Here is a 20,980-nt window from a genome sequence, read left to right on the forward strand (position 1 = left end):
GTCAAGACAGGGTTGAACTGTCCTTGTAGGTTTCTGAAGATGTAAGTCTTTATTGGAGTAGAACGCCTCATCTATGTCCTGCAGTGGTTTAGAACTGCTGACCTGGTGGTTAACAGCCTAGGAAGTAATCTGCTTACATCACTAGCACTCAGCATTGTTACTTATTTATGTGTATCAACATTTTGTTAACGATGGATGCATTTCAGAATGCTGAGGAGCTTATAGCAATCATCCTGGGAGTCACGGATTTTCCGCTGGGCCTCGCTTGGGATTGGCATCCTGGGATTGTGATGGGGATTGTGATGTTGTGGAGTCGTTAGGTCATTTTTTCACCTCAGGATTCTAGGAGCATTCAAACTCTTGATGGGACACGATGAGCACGTCATCTGTGTGTTTTTAGTTATTGGTGGCTCGCTATCTGATTGCACAGTTTAGGAAACGTGGAGAAACCAGCCTTGGGGTGTGTGCACCGATTCCTAGAAGGGAACTTGCCTGCTCCTCCATCTCCTTCGACAAGGCCTTTAACCCTGTGACCTGCATTTCCCCACTCAACAGGGAGTTTTAAACCTACAGATGCCAAAAGGAGCTGTAGGCTGTTGATGAGCAAGGTCTCGGTGAAGTAGAACGAGCAAGAGGAAGGTCCTCAACACCATGATTGACCCAGCCCAACAATAATGGGACCCAAACATGGCAAGGAAGAGGGAGGAGGGTGACGCAGGGTCTGGCAGTGGTTAGTTCTCTTGGGCTTAGGGTTTCCTTGAGTTGGAAGCATCTTGATGGCACCTGGCAACGGCAACATAGCATGAAAGACATTTCATAGATTGATCGGTTGATGAAAATGTTCTGATCGTAGACTTGCAGGGCCCTAACCTCGTATTGGGTATTGGCCAATTCCGTATCTGTGATGACACTATAGATTATACCCCCCAAACCCATTGCCATCTGATTCATTCCGGACTCACAGCAATCCTGTGTAGGCTGTCGGAGGCTGCAAAGTCTTTATGGGGGTAGATGGCCTCTTTGTTCTCCCATGGTGGGTTTGAACTACCGACCTTGTGGCTAGCAGCCCAATGCTTAACCGACAGCGCCACTAAGGATTCATTGTATATGCCAGGATGGTGGGGGTTCAATCAATGATGGCTGTTTTCATAATCACTCTCAAAAGATAGTTGGCAAATCTGAATTAGATGTATCAGATCTGAAATGGTCAGTTGCGGGGGAGGAGCCACTTTGTACCTGTATTGTTTGACAAAATCAGATTGCTTAAAATTTCTGGAACACTGGAGCATTCTTTCCCTTAGTTTTAAGCTGAAAGACTCAGAATGCTAGGGAAGAAATAAAATCAGCGCATTTTCCCTTTCCTCTGTGTAGCCCAGGGAAGGGCTTTGCCAACCTTCTGTGTATGCCCTGATGCTTACGTGCTCTCGGGGCACTGCCGTTTTATTGGCTCCTCCCCTGCCAGCGTTGGAGTCTCCAGCGACCCAGGAGGGCAAGTTGAGGCAATCCATAATTCTTTTCACCTTCCACTCGCACTGCCTTTCTGTCGTAGCCACTCAGACTTCTAATCCTGTGTTATTTTCTTTGTGTATGCTATTTCCACAGAGATAGAGCTATTAGTAGTAATTTGTAGTCCATTCTGTACCATCCTCCTCCAAAAAACGGAGAGGCCTCCTAAGACATGCCCGCTTTTTGTTTGGCTGCAGTTCCCTTGTGGTCTTCCTTGACAGGAAGACCAGGGTCTCGCAAGGTCGGTGGACGCTTGGGATGCCCAGAGCTTAGGAAGAGACTTGGCAAAGATTTCTGTGGGGTGTGTGCCAGCGTGCCTGTGAGTTAGAAACCAGATGAGACGTGCCACAGTTTCCCCTCACTCCTTTTAGAGAGAATTACTTCTACCTGAAGTTATCGTTTTAAAATTTTTCCCCTACCCTGCCAGGAAATCTTCTGCAACCTTCAGGTTGTATCACTCCCAGCCCCTAAAGGTATCTTCTCGGCAGCACTGGGAGCGAGTGGTCACATCTGCACGGGAAACAGTATAGATGTCAGAGAAGCCCCTGCAGAGCGTTGAGTGGTAAAAGCTCCTGAAGTGAAGCGAGGCCTCTTCTTTGAGCACTTTCCAGCTTGGTTGTCTGTATTGGACTTGACTTCTTAAAATGTTGCAGCGGTCCTCCCACCCAGCAGAAGGGCCCTGATGGACTGATGCCGTGATGCGATCCCTTAGCCCAGAGGGGTGGTAGCTTGGAGGAAAACACATTAGGAATTTGCTTCCCAGAGATTGCGGGTCTTCTAGTTTAATCATCCACTCAGGATTGAAGTGGCAAAGTAGCATTCGTTTTCCTCTTCCAAGAAGCCCCGGTGGTGTCCCAGCGTTGCATAGCTAACCACAAGGTCCGAAGTTCAAGACACCACTACCCACTTTCTGCTCCCACAGAGACCAGCCTCAGGCCGTTCTGCCCTGTCCTGCGGGTCCCCTAGGAGTTGAAATCCCCTCAATGGCATTAAGTTTTGAGGGTTGTTGTTTTTTTGTTCAATGAGCCAAACCCTGAGTTGGTTTTCCATCTGTGCCTGTAAGGAGAGTTCTGTTAACAGGTCCTTCCGTTCTCTTAGGACTAAAACATTCCCAGGGTGCTGTGCTTACCCTTTTCAATTGTGTAAATCCCAACCCTTATTTTATTGTTTCTTTGGACCTTGGAAGAGGGGCTGTTTATTTTTCATTCATTAGGCTTTGGATGCATTGCCCCTGTTTATTTCAAGCTTCTTGGTTCTGGTACCACTAAGATTCGAAACAGATCTGATGAAGCAATAGTAGCTTGAAGTTTGACTTCACATGGCTCGATTTCAACATTTTGGAGGAAAAACATTTATCACAGGCTAAGAGCTTTCTTTGCCACCCTTCTGTGTCGAGAAGAGGGCAGCGCTCATCAGTTTATGCCCACTCTGGAAAAGCAGGACATGCGTAGTGACTGGACAAAGCGGGAGCAGGTCTGGACAGAGATATTCAACATTCTGGATGTAGGAGACTTTGTGACAGACATGTCTGTTCTGTGGCTACAGAGAAGGAAGGGAGTGACTGACCGAATGACTGACTTGGATGATAAAAAAAGAAAAAAGAAAAAGGTTAGGCTCTACCCAGCAGGCCAGGGTGTGACTCAGGCCACTCACGGCTGCCTTCTTGACGTCGCTGCCAGGCCTGTTGCTGCCATTTCATTCATGTCTGATGTCAGGGACTGATCACTGGCCTGCTGTCCATCAGAACTCTATTTTTATCTCTATTGACAGGGAAAGCAGCAGATGATAAAATGCTTTCCTTTAAAACGTCTCAGTGCCAAGGTGAACACAGTTTGTTCAAATAATGACTTTGACTCTCACTAAGAAAAATTGATACTGGGACACAGGAGATTCGCTTGGTTTCTGAGGTAACCCGGTAGATTGTCATCTGGTTGCCATGACAACTGAGCAGCAGTGAAAATTACGGGAACTAGACTGAAGAGAGGTATTTTAGTGGGGTACTTAAAAGCCCCGCGTATCTGTTCGCGAAGCAGGAGGCTGTGGGTCAGGAAGTGACCCCTGTAAGAGGGCGTGGGCAGAGCCCTAAGTGGATTTTGGAGGGTGGACACTTCAGGCCCTTCTTTGAACTAAGGAACCACCAAGGAACGATGGCCGGCAGCTTCCTTGCAATCTGATAATCAGATGATGGAATCTGGACCATAGACAGAACCAGAAATCCCTTTTCTTGCCCGGAATTTTCCAGAATAATAGTGGGTTTTAGTTTCAGAAGAAAGTGGTCAGGGCACATTGTCTGACAATCATGAATGTGGTAGAAGAGAGCGTATGAATTTAGGATCATCAAGGAAAATCGGGGACATGAGAGTCTTTGTGTCCGTTGATATTTTTGTTTCTTTCTGGCTCTTCAATCAATTAATTAATTCCACAGCCGTCCGTGGACTACAGGCCTATCCTTAGAGGTTTAAATGAAAAGCAGATGGTGTCTGCTCACTACAGTGATGTTAGACTTGGCCCAAAGACATTTTATTTTACAAGGACATCAATAATCTCCTTTGACGAAGTGTTGCTTCATTCCATCGTAATCCCATGATGTTCCATATTTATGTAAAAATAAACAGCTTAAAATGATTTTTATGGTAAAAAAACATCAGTTGAACTGCTCAGCTTACGGACATAATCTAATGTCTTAAGATCTGAAGGCTCTTAAAAGGACACTGTATTTATTGGTGAGAATTTGCAATTGAAGAGTGAAAGATGATTGATATAGTTGCACAGTATAAATTGCCCAGAGATAGTTAATATTTAAAATAATGAGGAGGTCTTAAGGGCTTGGAGTTAAACAAGCAGCCATCTAGCAGGGAAGCAAAAAAGCCTACATGGAAGAAGCACACCAGCCTGTGTGATCATCAGGCGTCGATGGGAAGAGGTATCACAGGGTCACAAAACATGCATCCAAATGGATAGGAAGGGGACTGGATGTAGTGGAGACCCAAAGTCCACCAGCAAGACAATTGGACAGTCCCTCTGAGAAGGGCCTCAGGGAGTGGAGGATAGATCCGGGGAGTGATGTGGTACTGATGACTCACATAGCGCTCTTCCAGTTCTTTAAGATTTCCTCTCCGTACATCATGCCTCATTAGTCATGTTAGATTTGCTTATGTTCACTTGGTCCATGGTAGACTAGACGGAGGCCCGCTCAGCGACACTGACAGCAGGGTGCCCCAAGGGTCTGGGAAGTGAGGTGGTGGGGGAGGGGAGTTGATGGCATTGATTGTATAGCCACCCCCGATGGGATAGAGCAACAGAACTGTATGGGAAGGGATATATTGGAAAGAGTAAGCTATGACAAAAATATTTGAAAAGATGAATAGCTCAATAATGAGGTGAGACTTGGACTTCTTTTCCTTTGAATTATCTTGGGTTCCCCTCCACCCCAGTTAGTGTATTCTTTTTAATTTAAACGTTCTTAATACTCCAACTATGTTTCTTAGAAGAGGCAAAAGACATGGCTATTAAAATTTTGTTTCTTAAAGATGACATGGTTTTGATTCAGGTGCTGTGTGAAGCACTGAGCTCTCCTCCATATAGAGGCTATCTTATAGAGAAAGACACACAATCAAGTACGTGCTTAGCTGCAATGATTTATTCTCCACAAGAGAGGCGGTTTGGTTGTTTGAGAGGATATAATGGTGGATCTGATGTGTCAGGCAGCTCAAATACCACTTCATAAGCTGAGAACAATGATTAGACTTAGCAGGTCAGTCTATGATGAGCAGAGGTGGACTGTCCGTCTTGTGTGTGTGTTGTCTGGCAGGGGGCCAGTCAGCTGATGGTGCCAAGGTAGGGGAGGACCTGGGCAAGGCATGTGACATGTGTGACACCAACCGCTGTCATTTAAAGGCGTCAGGCAGGTGATCTGTTGTTAGCTACCATTTTCAAGCTTGGATTGTTTGTCTTTGGATATAAATGAGCATTGTTTTCCTTTTGCAATCCTGTGATTCAAACTACGTTGACAATTGTCATTGCCACTCACTGTCCAGTCAGGAGGAGGTTGTCTTCCAATATTAAATACGTACCGTGGACCAATTGAGGAGACTGAAACACTGGCATTTAGGCCATCGATTTGAACATTTGAGTGTTTGTGGGGACAACTTGTTGTGTTAATTGATTTTATTGAACTCTGCCCTGATGTCACACGTTGGACTGCTAGCTGCAGAATCAGTCGTTTGAAGCCACCAGTCACTCTGTGTGAAAGAGACGAGGCTTTCTCATCCCGTAGTTAGTTCTACCCTGTCTTGTAGGGTTGCAGTGAGTCAGAACTGACTCAACGGCAGTGAGTTTGTTTTTTATACTCAGATACTACTTCTTAAGCTCAAATACCCGTCTTAAGCCAAGAACAGCGAACACACTTTAGCAGGTCAGTGGTGGGCAGAGACAGCGCCATTGTGGTGCTTGCTGTTAGCTGAGCATTGGACTTTGACCTTGCAAGGTCAGCGGTTCAGCTCCCCCAGCTTCTCTAAGGGAGAAATTGTTCATACCTGTCTGTAAATAGTTTCAGCCTGAGAAACAGTATATAAGGTCGCTATGTGTCAGAATTGATTTGATGGCAGTGGTTTTTTAGTTTTATAACCCGATACTTCCTCCACATATTTTGCTCTGTATTGTTGCACACTAGACTCACGGAACTCAGTTCAGTAATGCACACGTGGGAACAACATTCAGGAGTGTTGCCTCAAAACGCCATTGCTCGGTGCAATTTTCCTTTATAATTTCTGGTCTTTTAGCTTAACGGTGGTTTCCAAATGGGTGAAAGCAAGAAAGATGATGTCCTTTTCACGGAAGAGTTTAACTTTTCAAATATTAGTCTGGCATGTCCTCCGAAACAAAGGAGAATTCACTCAAAAATGACTGGCTTTTTTTCTGGGCCTCCAATTTGAATGATATCTAAGGCTTCTGTCCTGAGCTTTGTGTTTACCCAGGCTTAATGCTGCATACTTTCTGTCTAGTCTGTGCATTTAGGTAACAAACCCTCATGTGGAAGGAAATTCCCAGACGCTCGAATACTAACTTGAAATCCCTGTGCTGTTTTGGCAGGTTATCCTCGTCCAAGTTAATCCAGGTGAGACTTTCACGATTAGAGCGGAGGATGGAACACTTCAGTGCATCCAAGGTAAGGAAACGTTCGGTAAAACTTCTACCCCAAAGGGCTTCCCTTATTTGTTATTTTTAGGAAATGGCTTTTTCTCTGTGTCTATATGTGGTTTTCGAGACGTTTAGTATATCTCGGGCTTTCTTTTTTCTTTTGAGGGATTCTGGCGTAATGTTGACCCAAGGGACATAGTTAAATACTAGTTAAATACTAGGCCATTGCATTTTAAGCAAACTAATTTAACTTGGAAAAGCTTTGTAGTTATAGCATGCATTATAGAATTTGATAAGGCTGGAAAATGCAGAGGTATTAATAACGATGAAAGCTGGTTTTTAAAGAAACTTACAATTCCAATTGAGAACAGCTAGTGATTTCTTTCAGATATTTATCCCATTGTATGTTGTAAGACTGTCCAAAGGATGCTCTCGGTAGTAAACTCAAAGCTAGTATTTATTAGTTGTTTATTGCTGAGTAAGAGATCACTCCAAAATGTAGCAGCTTTACACCACCTTTATTATCTCACAGTTTCCACATATCAGGGATTCTGGTGGCACTTCCCCTGCCCAGGACCTCCTGGGAGGCCACCATCCAGGTGTGAACCAGGGCTTGCAGGTGCTTTGCATCTTGACCTGTGTGGGAAATCAATCAAGTGGTTGTGAGAATTTAATTTTCTCTAGGCCTCCTGCAGTTCTTGCCATGTGGGCAGCCTGCAACACGGCGCCTGGCTCATTCGAGTGAAAAAGTACAACAAATTAAAAAATTCAAAGAAAAAATAGAGGGGAAGAGGGACAGCCTGTTATCCAGGGGCTTCTCAAGGTGTGAGCACCAGGGGGCAGAGATCATATGGGGCCATCCTAGAAAGCCAGCTGCCTAGGAGCCCTGGTGGCATAGTGGTTATGCATAGGGTTACTCACTACATGGTGAGCTAGTTCTAAACCACCGGGCGCTCCACAAGAAGAAGATGAGGCTTTCTATCCCTGTGAAGAATGATCCTCACTCTTAGCTTCTACCCTGCCCTGGCTGCTATGAATTTGATATTTTGTTTCTGTCTTAGTTTACAAAGCTGCCTATTGTGTCACCCTTTCTGGCCTTTGATGATTCATGTCATTTTACATGTAGAATACCACCTCTCATGGTCCCCCCCCCCAAAAAAAAGTCTCTCTCATTACAGCGCCAGCTGAAAGTTCAGAATCTCGTTACCTAAATAGGTTTTAAAAGTAGGTGAGACTTGTCCAGCGTAGTTCTTCCTCCAACTCTGGGCGTTTCAACTAATTTTGGTCTTTGTCCTACCAGCGTCTCTTCTCCATAGATCGTTGTGTTAGGAGGTTACCGAGGAGTCCTCTAAGGGGTCCTCTAATCCACCTGCAGCTTCTGCAGGGTTCATCCAGCTCTGTGGTGAGCCTGTCAGTCCTGCTTTGTTGGCACTGTTGGCGACAGCTTGCTTTGGCAGTGATTGTGGAGCAAATGGGAAAATTGATATCTTGAGATCACTGGGAATCTGATTAGAGGCCTGAAAAAGTAGCAGATCATTCCGAGTTAGTTTATTGCCCTTCATCCCTCCTTCCCTCCCTCCCTTCCTTCCTATAGGAACAAAATTTGGGGAAATTATTTTTGAGAAATGAATTTGTTTTCATACAATCAAGACTAATGAACTGTCAATTATACTTAATGTGAAATGATTTAATCACTCCTGAATGCTTTCTTAAAAAGCCATTTTATTAGGACATAATTCAGACACAATACAATTCAGTATCAAGAAATGTACAATCACTACCATAAATGCCTTTTTGTTGTTGTTAATTCGATTTCTGTGTTCCTTTACCCTGTCTTGGTAAATTATTTTTGGTGTTCTACGTCATTTAAAGACAAAATCTAGGTTTTGTTGATGAAGAAGATGAAGAAACTAGGCGATAAGCTGACTTTTTGGTAGTTATTTTGGTTTGAATTTTTTTTTCCGTATGGAATATAAATGGTATGGCATACAAAATTTCCCACCTACTAGCAGTACTATGATAAAAGGATATTAGAAACAAAACCTGAAAATCCAATTTGTATCCTAAAAACCCATCACACGTCAAAAAAGGAGAGGACATGGAGGGAGGTGCAGTGAATGTCACGCTAACAAAACGTGTGTGGATTGTTGGACGTACAAGTGCGCTCCCTGCTCCGTGTGCCTGCACCCCATTCACGATAAAGGACTGAGCCCCGGAAAGGATGGCTGGAGGGCTTGATCCGGGGTTTGGACTAGTGAATGCGAGTTGATGTGAAATGTAAACCTCCGCTTAATTTACAATAAAGGAATTCTTTAAAATCATAACTGATTTCTCCGTGATTGCAGTTTGAACTTAAAAATATCACGGATTAAAAAAAAAAGAAAAATAAGACACGAAGAGCCAGTTCATGTGTAATAGATTGAAGCTGAGGATTTAAGTCCCATAAGAAAGCAATTGAGCCTCTGGGCCTAACATTGGAGCCCCATGAATTGGCTGGTAGGTAGGCCATGCCCTTCCGCCACTGCGTACGTGCTGTTGTTGTTTGCTGTTGAGTCACTTCTGACTCATCGGGACAACATGTACAACAGAGTGAGACTCCTGGTCGTGTACCACCCTCTGATTGTTTGAGCCCATTGCTGCCGCCACTGGGTCAGCCCACCTCCTGAAGGCCCTCCCCTTTTCCTTGTTGCTGTACTTTACCAAGCACGATGTCCTTCTCCGGGGACCGGCCTCTCTGGACAACATCTCCAAAGTCCATGACACCAGTCTCTCTTTGCCTCCAAGGCACATTCTGTCTGCAGGTCTCCCAAGCCAGATTTAGGGGAATTCATAAAAGCAAATTGCTGAATAGATCACCATAGATAAAATCCGCCTTTCCACAGCACCTGGCTTTTCCTTTCTGGCCTTTAAGGCGTCTCTGTGTGTTTGTCTTGGTAGCCTCTCCCCGGCTTGTCCTCTGAGTCCCTGTCAGTAACCGGCGTACCCGCAGGAAGCCTTGCAAGCATTTTGCTCTGCTCATAATGAGAGCTTTGTATTTAGGAATGATGATGCTCGCAGATACGTGGTGGGAACATCCCTTGCAGTGTATTAAAAATACAGAATGCCTTTTTCTAGAGCAAAATCACGCTGCCATGTATCTTCGACTTCCCTCAGCTGGCTTTGATCTCTTCCGAACACCCAACTACAGGTATCTTTCTTTGTGGTGTGGTGGTTGGCACGTGGCCCAGTTGACGGAACTAGGACAGAGGAAAACAAGGACCTGGAGCCAAAGCAGTTTGCTCAAGGAGACAAGGGACTACCTGTGACGGCCACTGACGTATGCGTGCTGGGCCAGCCTTAGACTCTGATTCAAGTTCACGGTGGTATCTCACCCCAGCAGTGGAGCGTAGCACAGTCGAATGGGGGACGAAACCGTCTATTTATACATCTCAGCACCAAATATGATCACCTTTGCTCTCCCTGTGACTAATACCACGAACGGTAGCAGAAGTCAGCTCTTACGCGGTGCTGTAATGGGGACGGCGGGTAAAAATGAGGAAGATGAGTCACAAGGAGATGAATCCGTGCACCTCAAATCGCACAGCTAGAAGGCGGGGAGAGCCTGGTTTGCCCGGTCTGTCTGGTGCGCCTGCCTCCAGAGCTCAAGTTCCTGATTGCCCAGCCCCGTGGCTTTACATTAAGGAAGCATGAACTTAATAGCAGGGTTTCATTCTTCTTGGGCATTCAACCAAAGCAAGGTGTGTTTCCATTCCTGGAGGGCCAGGATTCCGGGCAGGAGACCAGGGTAGGAACTCCGGTGGCCTGAATAAGACACAGATGCTTCCCGGAGCAAGCGTGCGCCCTGGAGACTGGGACGTGGGGACTGCGAAGACAGGCACACCTTGTTTTGAGAGCTAGACTGAGCGGGTTTGCAGTGGCCCAGCGGACCATGCAGAGCAAGAGCATGCGTGTGGGCTGCTTGAATGATTTCTGCCTGAGGTCTGGGCAGGGCTTTAGGGCTGTGGCGGCCGAGCTTCTAGGGGGCGCTTCTAGTTGGCACTGGCAGGAGGAGATGGTAAGAGAGGAGCAGTGTAGTGGGAGGCAGTGTTATCAGAACCCCCCCCAACTCTATGCCCTTTTTGTTAGGGATCTGAAACTGAGTCATTGAGTCATTGTGATGGAAACTTCTGAAAGTGCCCTTTACAGTTCACTGTAGAGCTCACAGTGCAGAGAAACCAGCTCTCCGAGTGCCCTTTCAACACCAGGCCTCTGGCAGGGAGGCCTTTCCATGGGTGAAGGGATACCATGAGTTGGAATCCACGCGATGGCAGTGCGTTGGGTTTGGTATGGGGGTCGGTGGTGGCATTTGGGAATGCTGAAGTCACGGAGACAGCGCTCCCTCTGGTTGAAACTGTCAGGCTAATAGCTTCGCTGTTTCGGGACTCGCCAGCCAGCTGGGGGGGAGGGCCAGGAGGTGTCGGGGTGGAGCTTGGTGCAGGGCCTTCCTGGAAACTTGAAACGGTGCCATGTGAGGTCACCACCACCACCCCCCCTAGGCTGGCAGCTGATTTTGTTAGCCTCAGGGCTTTCTCTAGAGGGCACGCATGCCATCACCAGAAAGACGACCCCAGAAGTTCATTGTGATGTCATTAAAGAGACCCCTTAGGAATTGAAAATCAGTGTAGACAGTGGCCATGGTCATGCTGGGGGAAAGCAAAGATCCTGTTTTCAGGGGAATGCTTCGTGATAATGAAAACAGCACCGGAAACATACAATGTGCTGTGAAAGCAGAATTCATCTCAAATGGAATATTTCTCAATATTTTCCGCAAGACATGAATCACAGGTCTTGAGCAGGGCCCCCAGGAGGCCCCGGTTCCTGCCCCCTCGGAGGAGGCAGCCCTTACACCTCTGACATGCTGGACAAAGGGCTAGATGCAAGGATAGAGGGCTGATTGTTAGTGGGGGCAGAGTCTGCTAGCAGTCCCTGGAATCCTTGCTGTGGCCTCTTCCAGTGTTTCACCTCCTCATCTGCGCTGAGGGCCTGGCAGGCCGCCTTCCTTCCTGTTCACACATGCCATCTTTTTATCTGATCCCTTTAAAATCCCCCAGGCCTGCGCTCAGCCAAAACAAATACCACACTTCCTCCTAGGCTCGAAGGCGGTCTCTCACCAGAGCCCTAGGCTGCTCCGCCCATTCAGGCCTTTCTCTGAATTCCTGGAGGAGCAGGTAAAGCAGAGAGCCCTGGTCCTATGTGCAGCCCCTTCCTGAGCCCTTGAATGAGAACGTGGATCCCACTGGGACAGGACAGTGTATCCCCCACTCCACCCAGCCTGTTAATTTCTGACTGGTTCTGGCGATTACATCAGGATCATCCTGTGAAGTTTTGCTGTTCTTCGGAGAGCTTCAAGATGTTTAGCTGAATGCTTTCAGTGGTCTCTCTGATATCGGTTGAAGAACTTTCCCGTGTCACTGATAATTGGAGCTTGCCCATTCCCTCTAGAAAAGACATGTGACAGGCTGCAGGACTCTTCAGACGGACCCTGTATTGGTGTTGCAGTTCATTTTTATTTGTGTTTTCACATTGCGTTATAAAAGCGGGGAGCCTGAAGCAAATGGGTACATGTTTGGTGATAAAGGACACACAGATGGAAGGAAAATCCTCAGCTTTTACTAATTTCTAAAAGCACTTCGTTGCTCATTTCCAGGTGGCACAAACTGTGAAGCCTTCAACGGTTAGCCACAAATTGAGAGATTTGAACCCCTATAGCAGGCACCCGCTGCAGAAGGAAAGGCCCCAGCCTTGAACCCCTGTGGGAAGCACTGTTTGCAGTGTTCATACCTGGCCTCCCTGTGAGCCAGAGGCAGCTCAGGGGCAGCCACCACCAACTGTTTGTCCAGAGTGATGGAGATGTCTCTTAGGGAGGCGGCTTACTCTGCTAGCTTGTGTTCAGTGGGTTGGAGACTTGCCTTAGGAGAGAAGGCTGTATGGAAGGAGGGCCCTGCACTGAGAGGGCTCCGGCTAGCAGAAAGTGACACCACTTGCCTCTCAAACCTCGGTCCCTTTGGTGCTGAGTCCTCCCCCTGCTCCAGTGGCTGGGAGCCCCTTCACTGATGGACAGACCCCGTGCTCTGCCCCGAGGCTCTGTGCTTGACAGCTCAGAGAGCTGTGCTGGGGTCTGAATCTCCCCATTTGTCTTCTATCCCCCAGTCCCCTATGATGAGTCAGTGCTTCAGGAACCTTCATGCTAACCTCCCAGCCGGTTGGTGCTTTTATTAGACTTGTTTGGCACGTTAAACATGAACTTGTCATCCTTCCTAAGAATTTTATGACCAATCCTAAGGAACTAGTGTTGTCTCCTGCTTGAGAAATGGCGCGAATGATGTTACGGACAATGTAGGCACTAATTTCAAAAGCAGAGCCTTCCTCCGGTCCACTCTTAAAGCAAACCCTATGCCTACAAACGAGAATTTTTGTTTTACTGGCTTTAAAACCCAGGATCAGGAGCACTTTCCAATGAAGGTTGTCTTCCAAGAGGGAATTGAACCCTTGCCTTGAACTTGAAAATGACTAAAATAAAACATGTGGGTGGTGTGAAAGTGAAATTAGTGTTGTGTGAGTGCACTAAGTCCTTCTGAATCTTTGAACATTTTTCATTACATTGGGGACATTCAGTCAGTCTCTGGAGCAACACGCATCTGATTTCCTGACCACTACTTCCGCCTTTCTGTTAAGTTCACATGCCCTCACTTTTGAAAGGGACTCTGGTGAAGGTGTGGGTTAAGGATTGGACTGCTAGCGGCAAGGTGAGCCGTTCGAACCCACCTGCTACTCAGCGGAAGAAAGAGAAGGTTACTATCAGAAATGACTGTGAGTTTGTTTTGTTTTTTTCCCCTTGAAGGATTGAACACACACCCATTTAATAACAATCCCCTTATTACACTTACCTTCATTTCGCTGCACATGTACCTTTTCAATCATTTAAAGCCTTTTCTTACATTAACAAAACCAGACCCCTGCTGTTCAGTCAATTCCCCCTTGTTGGGGACCCGCCCTTATAGAATGGTGAAATGACACCATTGGCCTTCCAGGCTTTCTGTGCACACAAGCAGACTGCTACCCCTCAGAACAAACAATCAAAAAAACAAGCAAGCAAACACTCCCTGCCAGCAGTCAATTCTGACTCACAGCGACTATATAGCACAGGGTGAATGAGATGAAAACTCTCTACAGGAGTAGAGAACCAATTCTTTCTCCTGAGACCCACGGCAGAGAGGCCACTTTATGGAAGGGGTGAGAGGGAATCCTGTCAGCCAGTGGAGGGGGAAAGGGAATGGAAAGATCAGGACTTTCCCCGCACGTGTTTCGAAGCCCCCCCCCCCTCAGGTGTAGCTATCTTGAGGCTGGGGAGAGCCGTGCTATGAGGCTGGCTTCCATCCTGGTGCGCTCCGGAAGGTGGCAAACCCCTCTGCCAAGGCCTGCTCCTCTACCGAGTCTGTCTGCTTTCTCCACCTGCCTTTTCCAGTTATCCTGGGGCTTTTCCCTGTTCTGAGGGTTCTGTAATTATGGGATGTTAAGCCGGGAAGGTTACAATGTTCACGAGGGAGGGAAGGAGGGGAGGAGAGAGGGGGGGAGGGGGAAAATGAGGAGCTGATACCAAGGGCTCAAGCAGAAAGCAAATGTTTTGAGAATGATGATGGCAACAGATGTACAAATGTGCATGACACAATGGATGTATGGTTGGATTGTGATAAGAGTTGTACGAGCCCCCAATAAAATGATTTTTTTAAAAGGAAAAAAACCCTTCATCTAATGTTTTTGTTTTTATTAGACCTTTGGCGACATGGTTTGAAGATGTAAAGATTAAGTGGTGTTACACCGTGGGGCTCCCAGCTGTGCAGTCTGAGATCCCTGGTCTTTGCTTTCTCCCCAGTGCTTAGGCTCTCAGATGAGACTCTCTGGAAAGGGCCCTCCTGATCCTGACTGTCGTAGTCTACAAGTAGACACAAGCTGAGTGGACACAAGTTGAGTTGAGTGTCTTGTTCCCAAATGACGTTTCCTGATTCATTAGAGGCTGTGATTTCCGCCTGCCTTTGGAAGTCTGTTGTGGTTCCAGATTCCAGTCCATTGAATAAGGCTTGCTAGTGGGCGTGGCATCAGTTCAAACATTTCAGATGATGGTTAAGGGGAATGTTCATCCTCTGCGGATGGAGATACAATAGGTGTATTGTTAACATGCTGTAGTGGTTCTTCTGGGTCTGCTGGTCTTTGAGCCTTTCGTTTACATGTCAGTTAAATTCCTTCCTTCCCTTCATCTGCACTGAATATACCCTGCTCTTAGGCGGCGCCGAGCAGCGGTAGGCATCTTGGTAAGCTCGTTGCGGCTTTCGGCGTGAGAGTGATAATTGGCGTAGAAGTCTCTGGTATGTTCACTGTGTGTTATAAAATTACTTAACGACTTCAACCCCCCTTTCCTTATCTGCACAATTGGAATCCTAATATCTGTTTTGAAGGATTGCTGTGAGAATTTAATAAGAAAGAGTATCAAAAGCACTTCGAACAAGATGTGGTTCATAGTACGAGCCCAATCAATAGGAACTATTAATAAGCTCCAGACCCCCTGGGGGCTGCAAATAATGTTCTTGCTGCTAGCTTCTGAAAGGTTGGAGGTGGGACCTGTTCCCTGGGTCCCCAGAAGGAGCTCCTACATTGGACAGACCAAAAGCCACTGACAACCGTCTGAAGCACACTGTGCTCTGACACACATGGGTCGACCAGAGTCAGGGATTGGCTTGACAATGACCGGAGTATTAGTAATACTCGCCAGATGTCCATTTGGGGTAGATATTGAGCTATACGGTGTTTAAAAAGTTTTGTATTATAATCTGCTTACAGTGGAGCCCTGGGACTTAAGGGTCTAAATGTTCAACTGCTAACCAGAATGTGGCGGTTGGTAGCCGGGCACCATCAGCTTTCTTTCTTCATTATGTTTGCTTATTCACCTGCTTTGTCTTTAGCAGTTATGTTGGGAAGGTGAGCATCATAGAATGCTAGTTTAATAGAAGAAAGTGTTCTTGCATTGAGGGAGTACTTGAGTGGAGGCCCAATGTCCTTCTGCTACCTTAATACTAAACCTATAAATATATGCACATAGATCTATTTCCCCATCCTCATATAGAAATATATTTGCATATGTACATGTCATTATTTAGACCTCTATAAATGCCCTTTGCCTCCTAGCTCTTTTGTCTATTTCCTTTGACTTACCTCCTGTCCCACCCTCATGCTCAGTCCCCACCAGGGTTTCAGCAATTCCTCTTGGTTACATTACCCTTGACCATGCCCTACCAGGCCCCCCACACCCTCCTCACCACCAATTTGGATCACTTGTTGTTCCCTTGTCTTGGATCTTAGTCTTGAAGGTAAACAAGCTGCTATCTAGCTTAGAAGCAACAAAGCCCACATGGAAGAAGCACACCAGCCTGTGTGATCATGAGGTGTCGAAGGAATCAGGTATCAGGCACCATCGGAACAAAAAATCTTACCATAGTGAATGAGGGGGAGTGCGGAGTGGAGACCCAAAGTCTGTCTGTAGGCCACTGGACATCCCCTTACAGAAGGGTCTCGGGGAGGAGACGAGCCAGTCAGGGTGCAATGTAGCAATGATGTAAAACACAACTTTGCTCTAGTTGCTAAATGCTTCCTCCCCCACCCCCACTATCATGTTCCCAATTCTACCTTGCAAGTCTGGCGAGACAAGAGGATGGACACTGGTACAGATAAGAATTGGAAACACAGGGAATCCAGGGCAATTAATCCCTTCAGGACCAGTGGTGTGAATGGCGATACTGGGAGGGTAGGGGGAGGGTAGGGATGGAAAAGGGGAACCGATTACAAGGATCTACATGTGACCTCCTCCCTGGGGGACGGACAACAGAAAAGGGGGTGAAAGGAGATGTCGGACAAGGCAAGATATGACAAAATAATAATTTATAAATTATCAAGGGTTCAAGAGGGAGGGGGGATCGGAGAGGGAGGGGGAAAATGAGGACCTGATGCCAGGGGCTTAAGTGGAGAGCAAATGTTTTGAGAATGATGAGGGCAATGAATGTACAAATGTGCTTTACACAATTGATGTATGTATGGATTGTGATAAGAGTTGTGCGAGCCCCTAATAAAACGATTAAGAAACAAAACAAAACAAACAAAAGAATGTGGCGGTTAGAATCCACTGGCCAGCCCATGGCAGAAAGATGAGACTGTCTGCTTCCATAAAGATTGTAGCCGTGAAAACCCTGTTAAGCAGTTCTATAGGGTCTATAAATTGAGAGCAATTAAAAAATCATTTTAAAGCATTTCAGGAGAGCCTCTATGAGCTTGAACTGCTGGTTAAGAATTTTTAAAAATGTTTTCACATTTAGTCGTACTAATTGAACATAATATGTTTAAAACTATTCAAGAGTTTATCTCCTACACCTTTCTTTTCAGGCCTGTTAAACAGTGTCATAACAAGGCGTCTCTGAAGATGCCATTTCTTGGAGTTCTTTAAATGTCCCCGATCTTTGCGTGTCAGATAATTAAGACCAGCAGACAATGTCGTATCCCTGATGACCTGAGTTGTGTGCCATATGGTATTTACACCTTGTCATCTCTAAAAATTTTTTTGCTCTTGCTCTTCTTACCCGTTGAAATGGAAGAGCCGTTGGAAGTGTCTTTGAAGCAAACAGACTTGAGTTCTTTAACTGGAGGGTCAAGCCCTAGCCTAGTAATGCCACTCGTGGTTCATGTTACGTTTCTTTTGAATTTAGAGATTTTTTGGTTCTCTCTCTCTCTGTACTATTGTGTAGGTAGTAAACTAGGGCTGTTTCTACTTTTGGCTCCTCACGGTTTTGGATGAAACTTTTTCAGGAAGCAGTGGTTTTTTCAAGACCTTCCTTCAAGACGTGCTTTTTTCTCGTCTCTGAAAAGCATGGACATCATCACTGTAATAGTCCCTCCTTGGACCGAGCAGTGTGCTGGGGAACAATCTGCAAAATGCTTTCCAGGTTATTTAATAGAAAAAGGTATTCCAACTTTTTCTTGCCAGCCTCTCTTTCCTTTAGTTTCCACTATCAGCACGGTGCCCAGGTGGCACAGTAGATTAAGGGCCAGGCTGCGAGCTGCAAAATCCGTAGCACTTCACTGAAACGAGCCCTCCTGCCACTCCCAAGGAGAAAGATGCACCATCTGGGAAACGGGGGGGGGGGGGGTGCAGGGGGTGGTCCTCTGTCCCACGGGGCCACTGGGAGTCAGAATGGACTCCGTGGCAGTGGTGGTAGTAACTATTTTAGATTAACTTTGTGATATTTTCGTAACGTTTCCTTGCTGTTGTTAGTTATGACATCTGTCTCTAGCAAGAGCCTATATCAAACCTAGGTGTAGAACACCCTTTTAAGTAGTCAACTAGTCTGGTTCTTGAGTTAAACGGGGCTAGTCTGGAGAGTTTTGATTTTGTTTTTCCCTAGTATGTGATGGAAGGTGAAATTGCTGATGCCAGGATTGGACAGGCAAGAGCTAACAGCCTTCTGGGAGGCCGGGTAGATGTGGAAGCGGGAATGGGTATTAAGAGTTGTTCAGAAGAATGTCATGACTTTGGTGACCAGTGGGGAGGGGGTATTCACTGAAGAGAGACAGGAGTGAGTCTTGGATACTTTGAGTTACCTGCTTAGGGCACTTCCCTAAGAAGAGTGAAATAAGATCTTGGAGAGAAATTTTCATCCTGCAGTGTAAATTATTGTTACTAAACATTTCATGCCCACTGTTGTAATTGGACTCAAATCAAACCCATTGCCATTGACTCAATCCAGGCTCACAGCTGCAGGCACAGTGGATTATTTAATTGGCTCTTCCAGCCAAAGCCTCTAACTTCCACCAAAGGAACTTTCTCTGGATGGATCTGGTAAGAAGGTAGGGGAAGATATGAGTGGTTGCAAACAGGATTCCTCGCAGTGCTGCCCTGCTGGGTATAAAATAAGCCCTCAGAGAAGCAGGGGGGAATCTCATTACCAGCAAGAACTAGAAGCCAGTGCTTGTGCTCTGGACCCAAGATCTCTGTGCCGTGGAACTCCTGACTCCAGAAGACAGCTGTGACGTGAGAGGAGCAGCAGGCGAAACAAGAGACAGAGCATGGAACCGATTGGTGGACTTCCCAATTCACGGAGCATGTAAGGCTGAGAACTCTTGCAGGAGGCTAGTTTGTGGACTGGCGTGCCCTCTGGGCATTTAGTTGGTGGAGCTGTGTTTGCTGTGGCCCATGGGAGTGGAACTCAGTGCCTCTGGGCTGGAGTTTACTGCAGCGGGGTGCCTCTGGGCCCTCAGTTCAAGGAGTTGGGTTTGCTGACCCACTGAGCTTGAGCTGCATGCCTTCAGGTTGAGGTTGACCGTAGAGTAGTATGCCCTTTGGGACATTTATTAGCAGACCTAGAAGAACTTGGTAGCATATGCGAATGAACAGCTGTGTCCTGAGCATTTCTCAACTGCAATTACAATTTGTCAGCTTCCTTAATAAACTCTTTAATCCCGAGTGTTGTCTGTGAGTTAGCCATCGCAATGGATATTAAATCCCAGAGCTAGGGAACAGGAATTAGGAGAACACAAAAAACAACCCTTAGGGGATGAGCATATTAGAGCTAACAATAAAGAGTGATGTTTTTATTAATTTCAAAAAATCTGTTCCTTTTCTTGAGAACTCCCCCTGATTTCAAAGTGACCTTAAGCGGAATTTTGAGGATGTTAAGATGGTTGGGTAAGTGGGGACTATGGTTGTGAGATTTCTCTTTCGGGGTTCATTTAAAATGGAGTCAAAGGTTGCCCACACGTCAGTGGATCCCAGGTTTTCTTTGGGATCCTGGCTCGGGCTTTTCAGCGGTGTCCTACCTTTCTTATGGAACTTTCCTCTGCACGTTGTTTTTGTAATTTGGAGCGAAAAGTGAGCTTTCTTCTTCTTCTTTTTTTAAAATTTTTCAATAGCTATGATCTTTTTTTTTTTATTAAAAAACATGTTATTAGGGGGTCATACAACTCTTACCACAATCCATACATATACATACATCAATTGTATAAAACACATCTGTACATTCTTTGCCCTAATCATTTTCTTTTTTTTTAAATTTTAACAATTTATGAACAATTCAGATCTTCCATCTCAGTGAAAATGAATAAAGTCCAGTTACCTGGTTTCTTTCTGGCTATTTGAATTTACTAATCTTCACTTTATAAATAAAACTGTGGATATTATTAATTTATAACTTCTGTTTCAAACTGACAAGAGGAAGAAAAGTGCTTGGGGGATAGGTGTGGAGATCAAAATGGAAGCATGTATTGAAGAGAGGAGGAGCCATGGTGGCGTAGTGGTTACGCGTGTTGGGCTGCAATTGCAAGGTCAGCTGTTCAAAAGCACCAGCCGCCCCTTGAGAGAAAGGTCTTTTTTACTCCTGTAAAGATTACTCACAGTCTTGGAAACGCCCACGGGCAGTTCAGTTCTGCCCAGTAGGGTCGCTTTGACTCGATGACAGTGAGTTTGCCTTTATCTGAATGAAGTCCTGCTTTATGCCATTTTGTTTTGAAATTCTCATTGAAGTGGGTCTACACACTCACACAGAGGAAGGTCAAAGTGTTCTCTTTCTTTTTTGAAGTGCCAGGATAGCTAGGGTTGGCTTATTTAGGTGGCTTTGAGCAGCTTGCCCGTGTGTGCTGTTAGATCCAACGGCGCCAGTTTCGCGTGCCTGCTGCACTGCGGCTGAGCAGTGTGGAGAAGCAGTACTTGGTCACAGCCAGCTCTCGTCCTGTCCTAATGAGCAGCAGCACCCAGGGCGGCGGGGTACGTCTAAAGCAGGCGCCCTCAAACTATGACCCGCCGGGTGTGTTTGCCCTGTTTTGTTATTTACTTCCAAATAAGATATGGGCAGTGTGTATGGGAATTTGTTCATAGTTTTTTTTTTTTTAGACTATAGTCAGGCCCTCCAACGGGTCTGAGGGACAGTGACCTGGCCCCTGTTTAAACAGTGTGAGGGCCCCTGGCAAAGGCTGGTAGTCAGTTGTCTCCCAGGGAGGCGTGACCTCATCAAAGAATGTTAGTACAACATTCTCAGATCGGTGCCCTTACCCCAAGGGTTAGAAATCAAAACATGAGATTAATTTGATTAATTCATTTAGCATGGGGGGATCCTTATTCTGTAGGCCAAGAGTTCACCTTCTGAGTGACATTTTTCTCTTGTTGCAAGAAAAGAATGCGCCTTAGAGCTGGGTGTATCCCACTAAGTTGTATCTAGTACTTTGTACATTGGAATTCTCTGGGAGAACCAAACCTAGCCCCAGA

General features: G+C 46.0%; 1 protein-coding gene across 6 annotated transcripts in view; it reads left to right on the top strand.

Annotated features, from left to right (window-relative positions):
- FNDC3B (fibronectin type III domain containing 3B) overlaps positions 1–20,980 on the top strand; it is a 362,624-nt gene that overhangs the window by 107,651 nt on the left and 233,993 nt on the right. For all 6 annotated transcript variants that reach the window (XM_075547032.1, XM_075547035.1, XM_075547036.1 and 3 more), the window contains exon 3: positions 6,598–6,673. In XM_075547032.1, coding sequence (XP_075403147.1) covers positions 6,598–6,673 — 76 coding nt within the window. The remainder of the gene's footprint in view (positions 1–6,597; positions 6,674–20,980) is intronic.

This window comes from Tenrec ecaudatus, chromosome 4, assembly GCF_050624435.1.
Source record: "Tenrec ecaudatus isolate mTenEca1 chromosome 4, mTenEca1.hap1, whole genome shotgun sequence".
Lineage (NCBI taxonomy): Eukaryota > Metazoa > Chordata > Mammalia > Afrosoricida > Tenrecidae > Tenrec > Tenrec ecaudatus.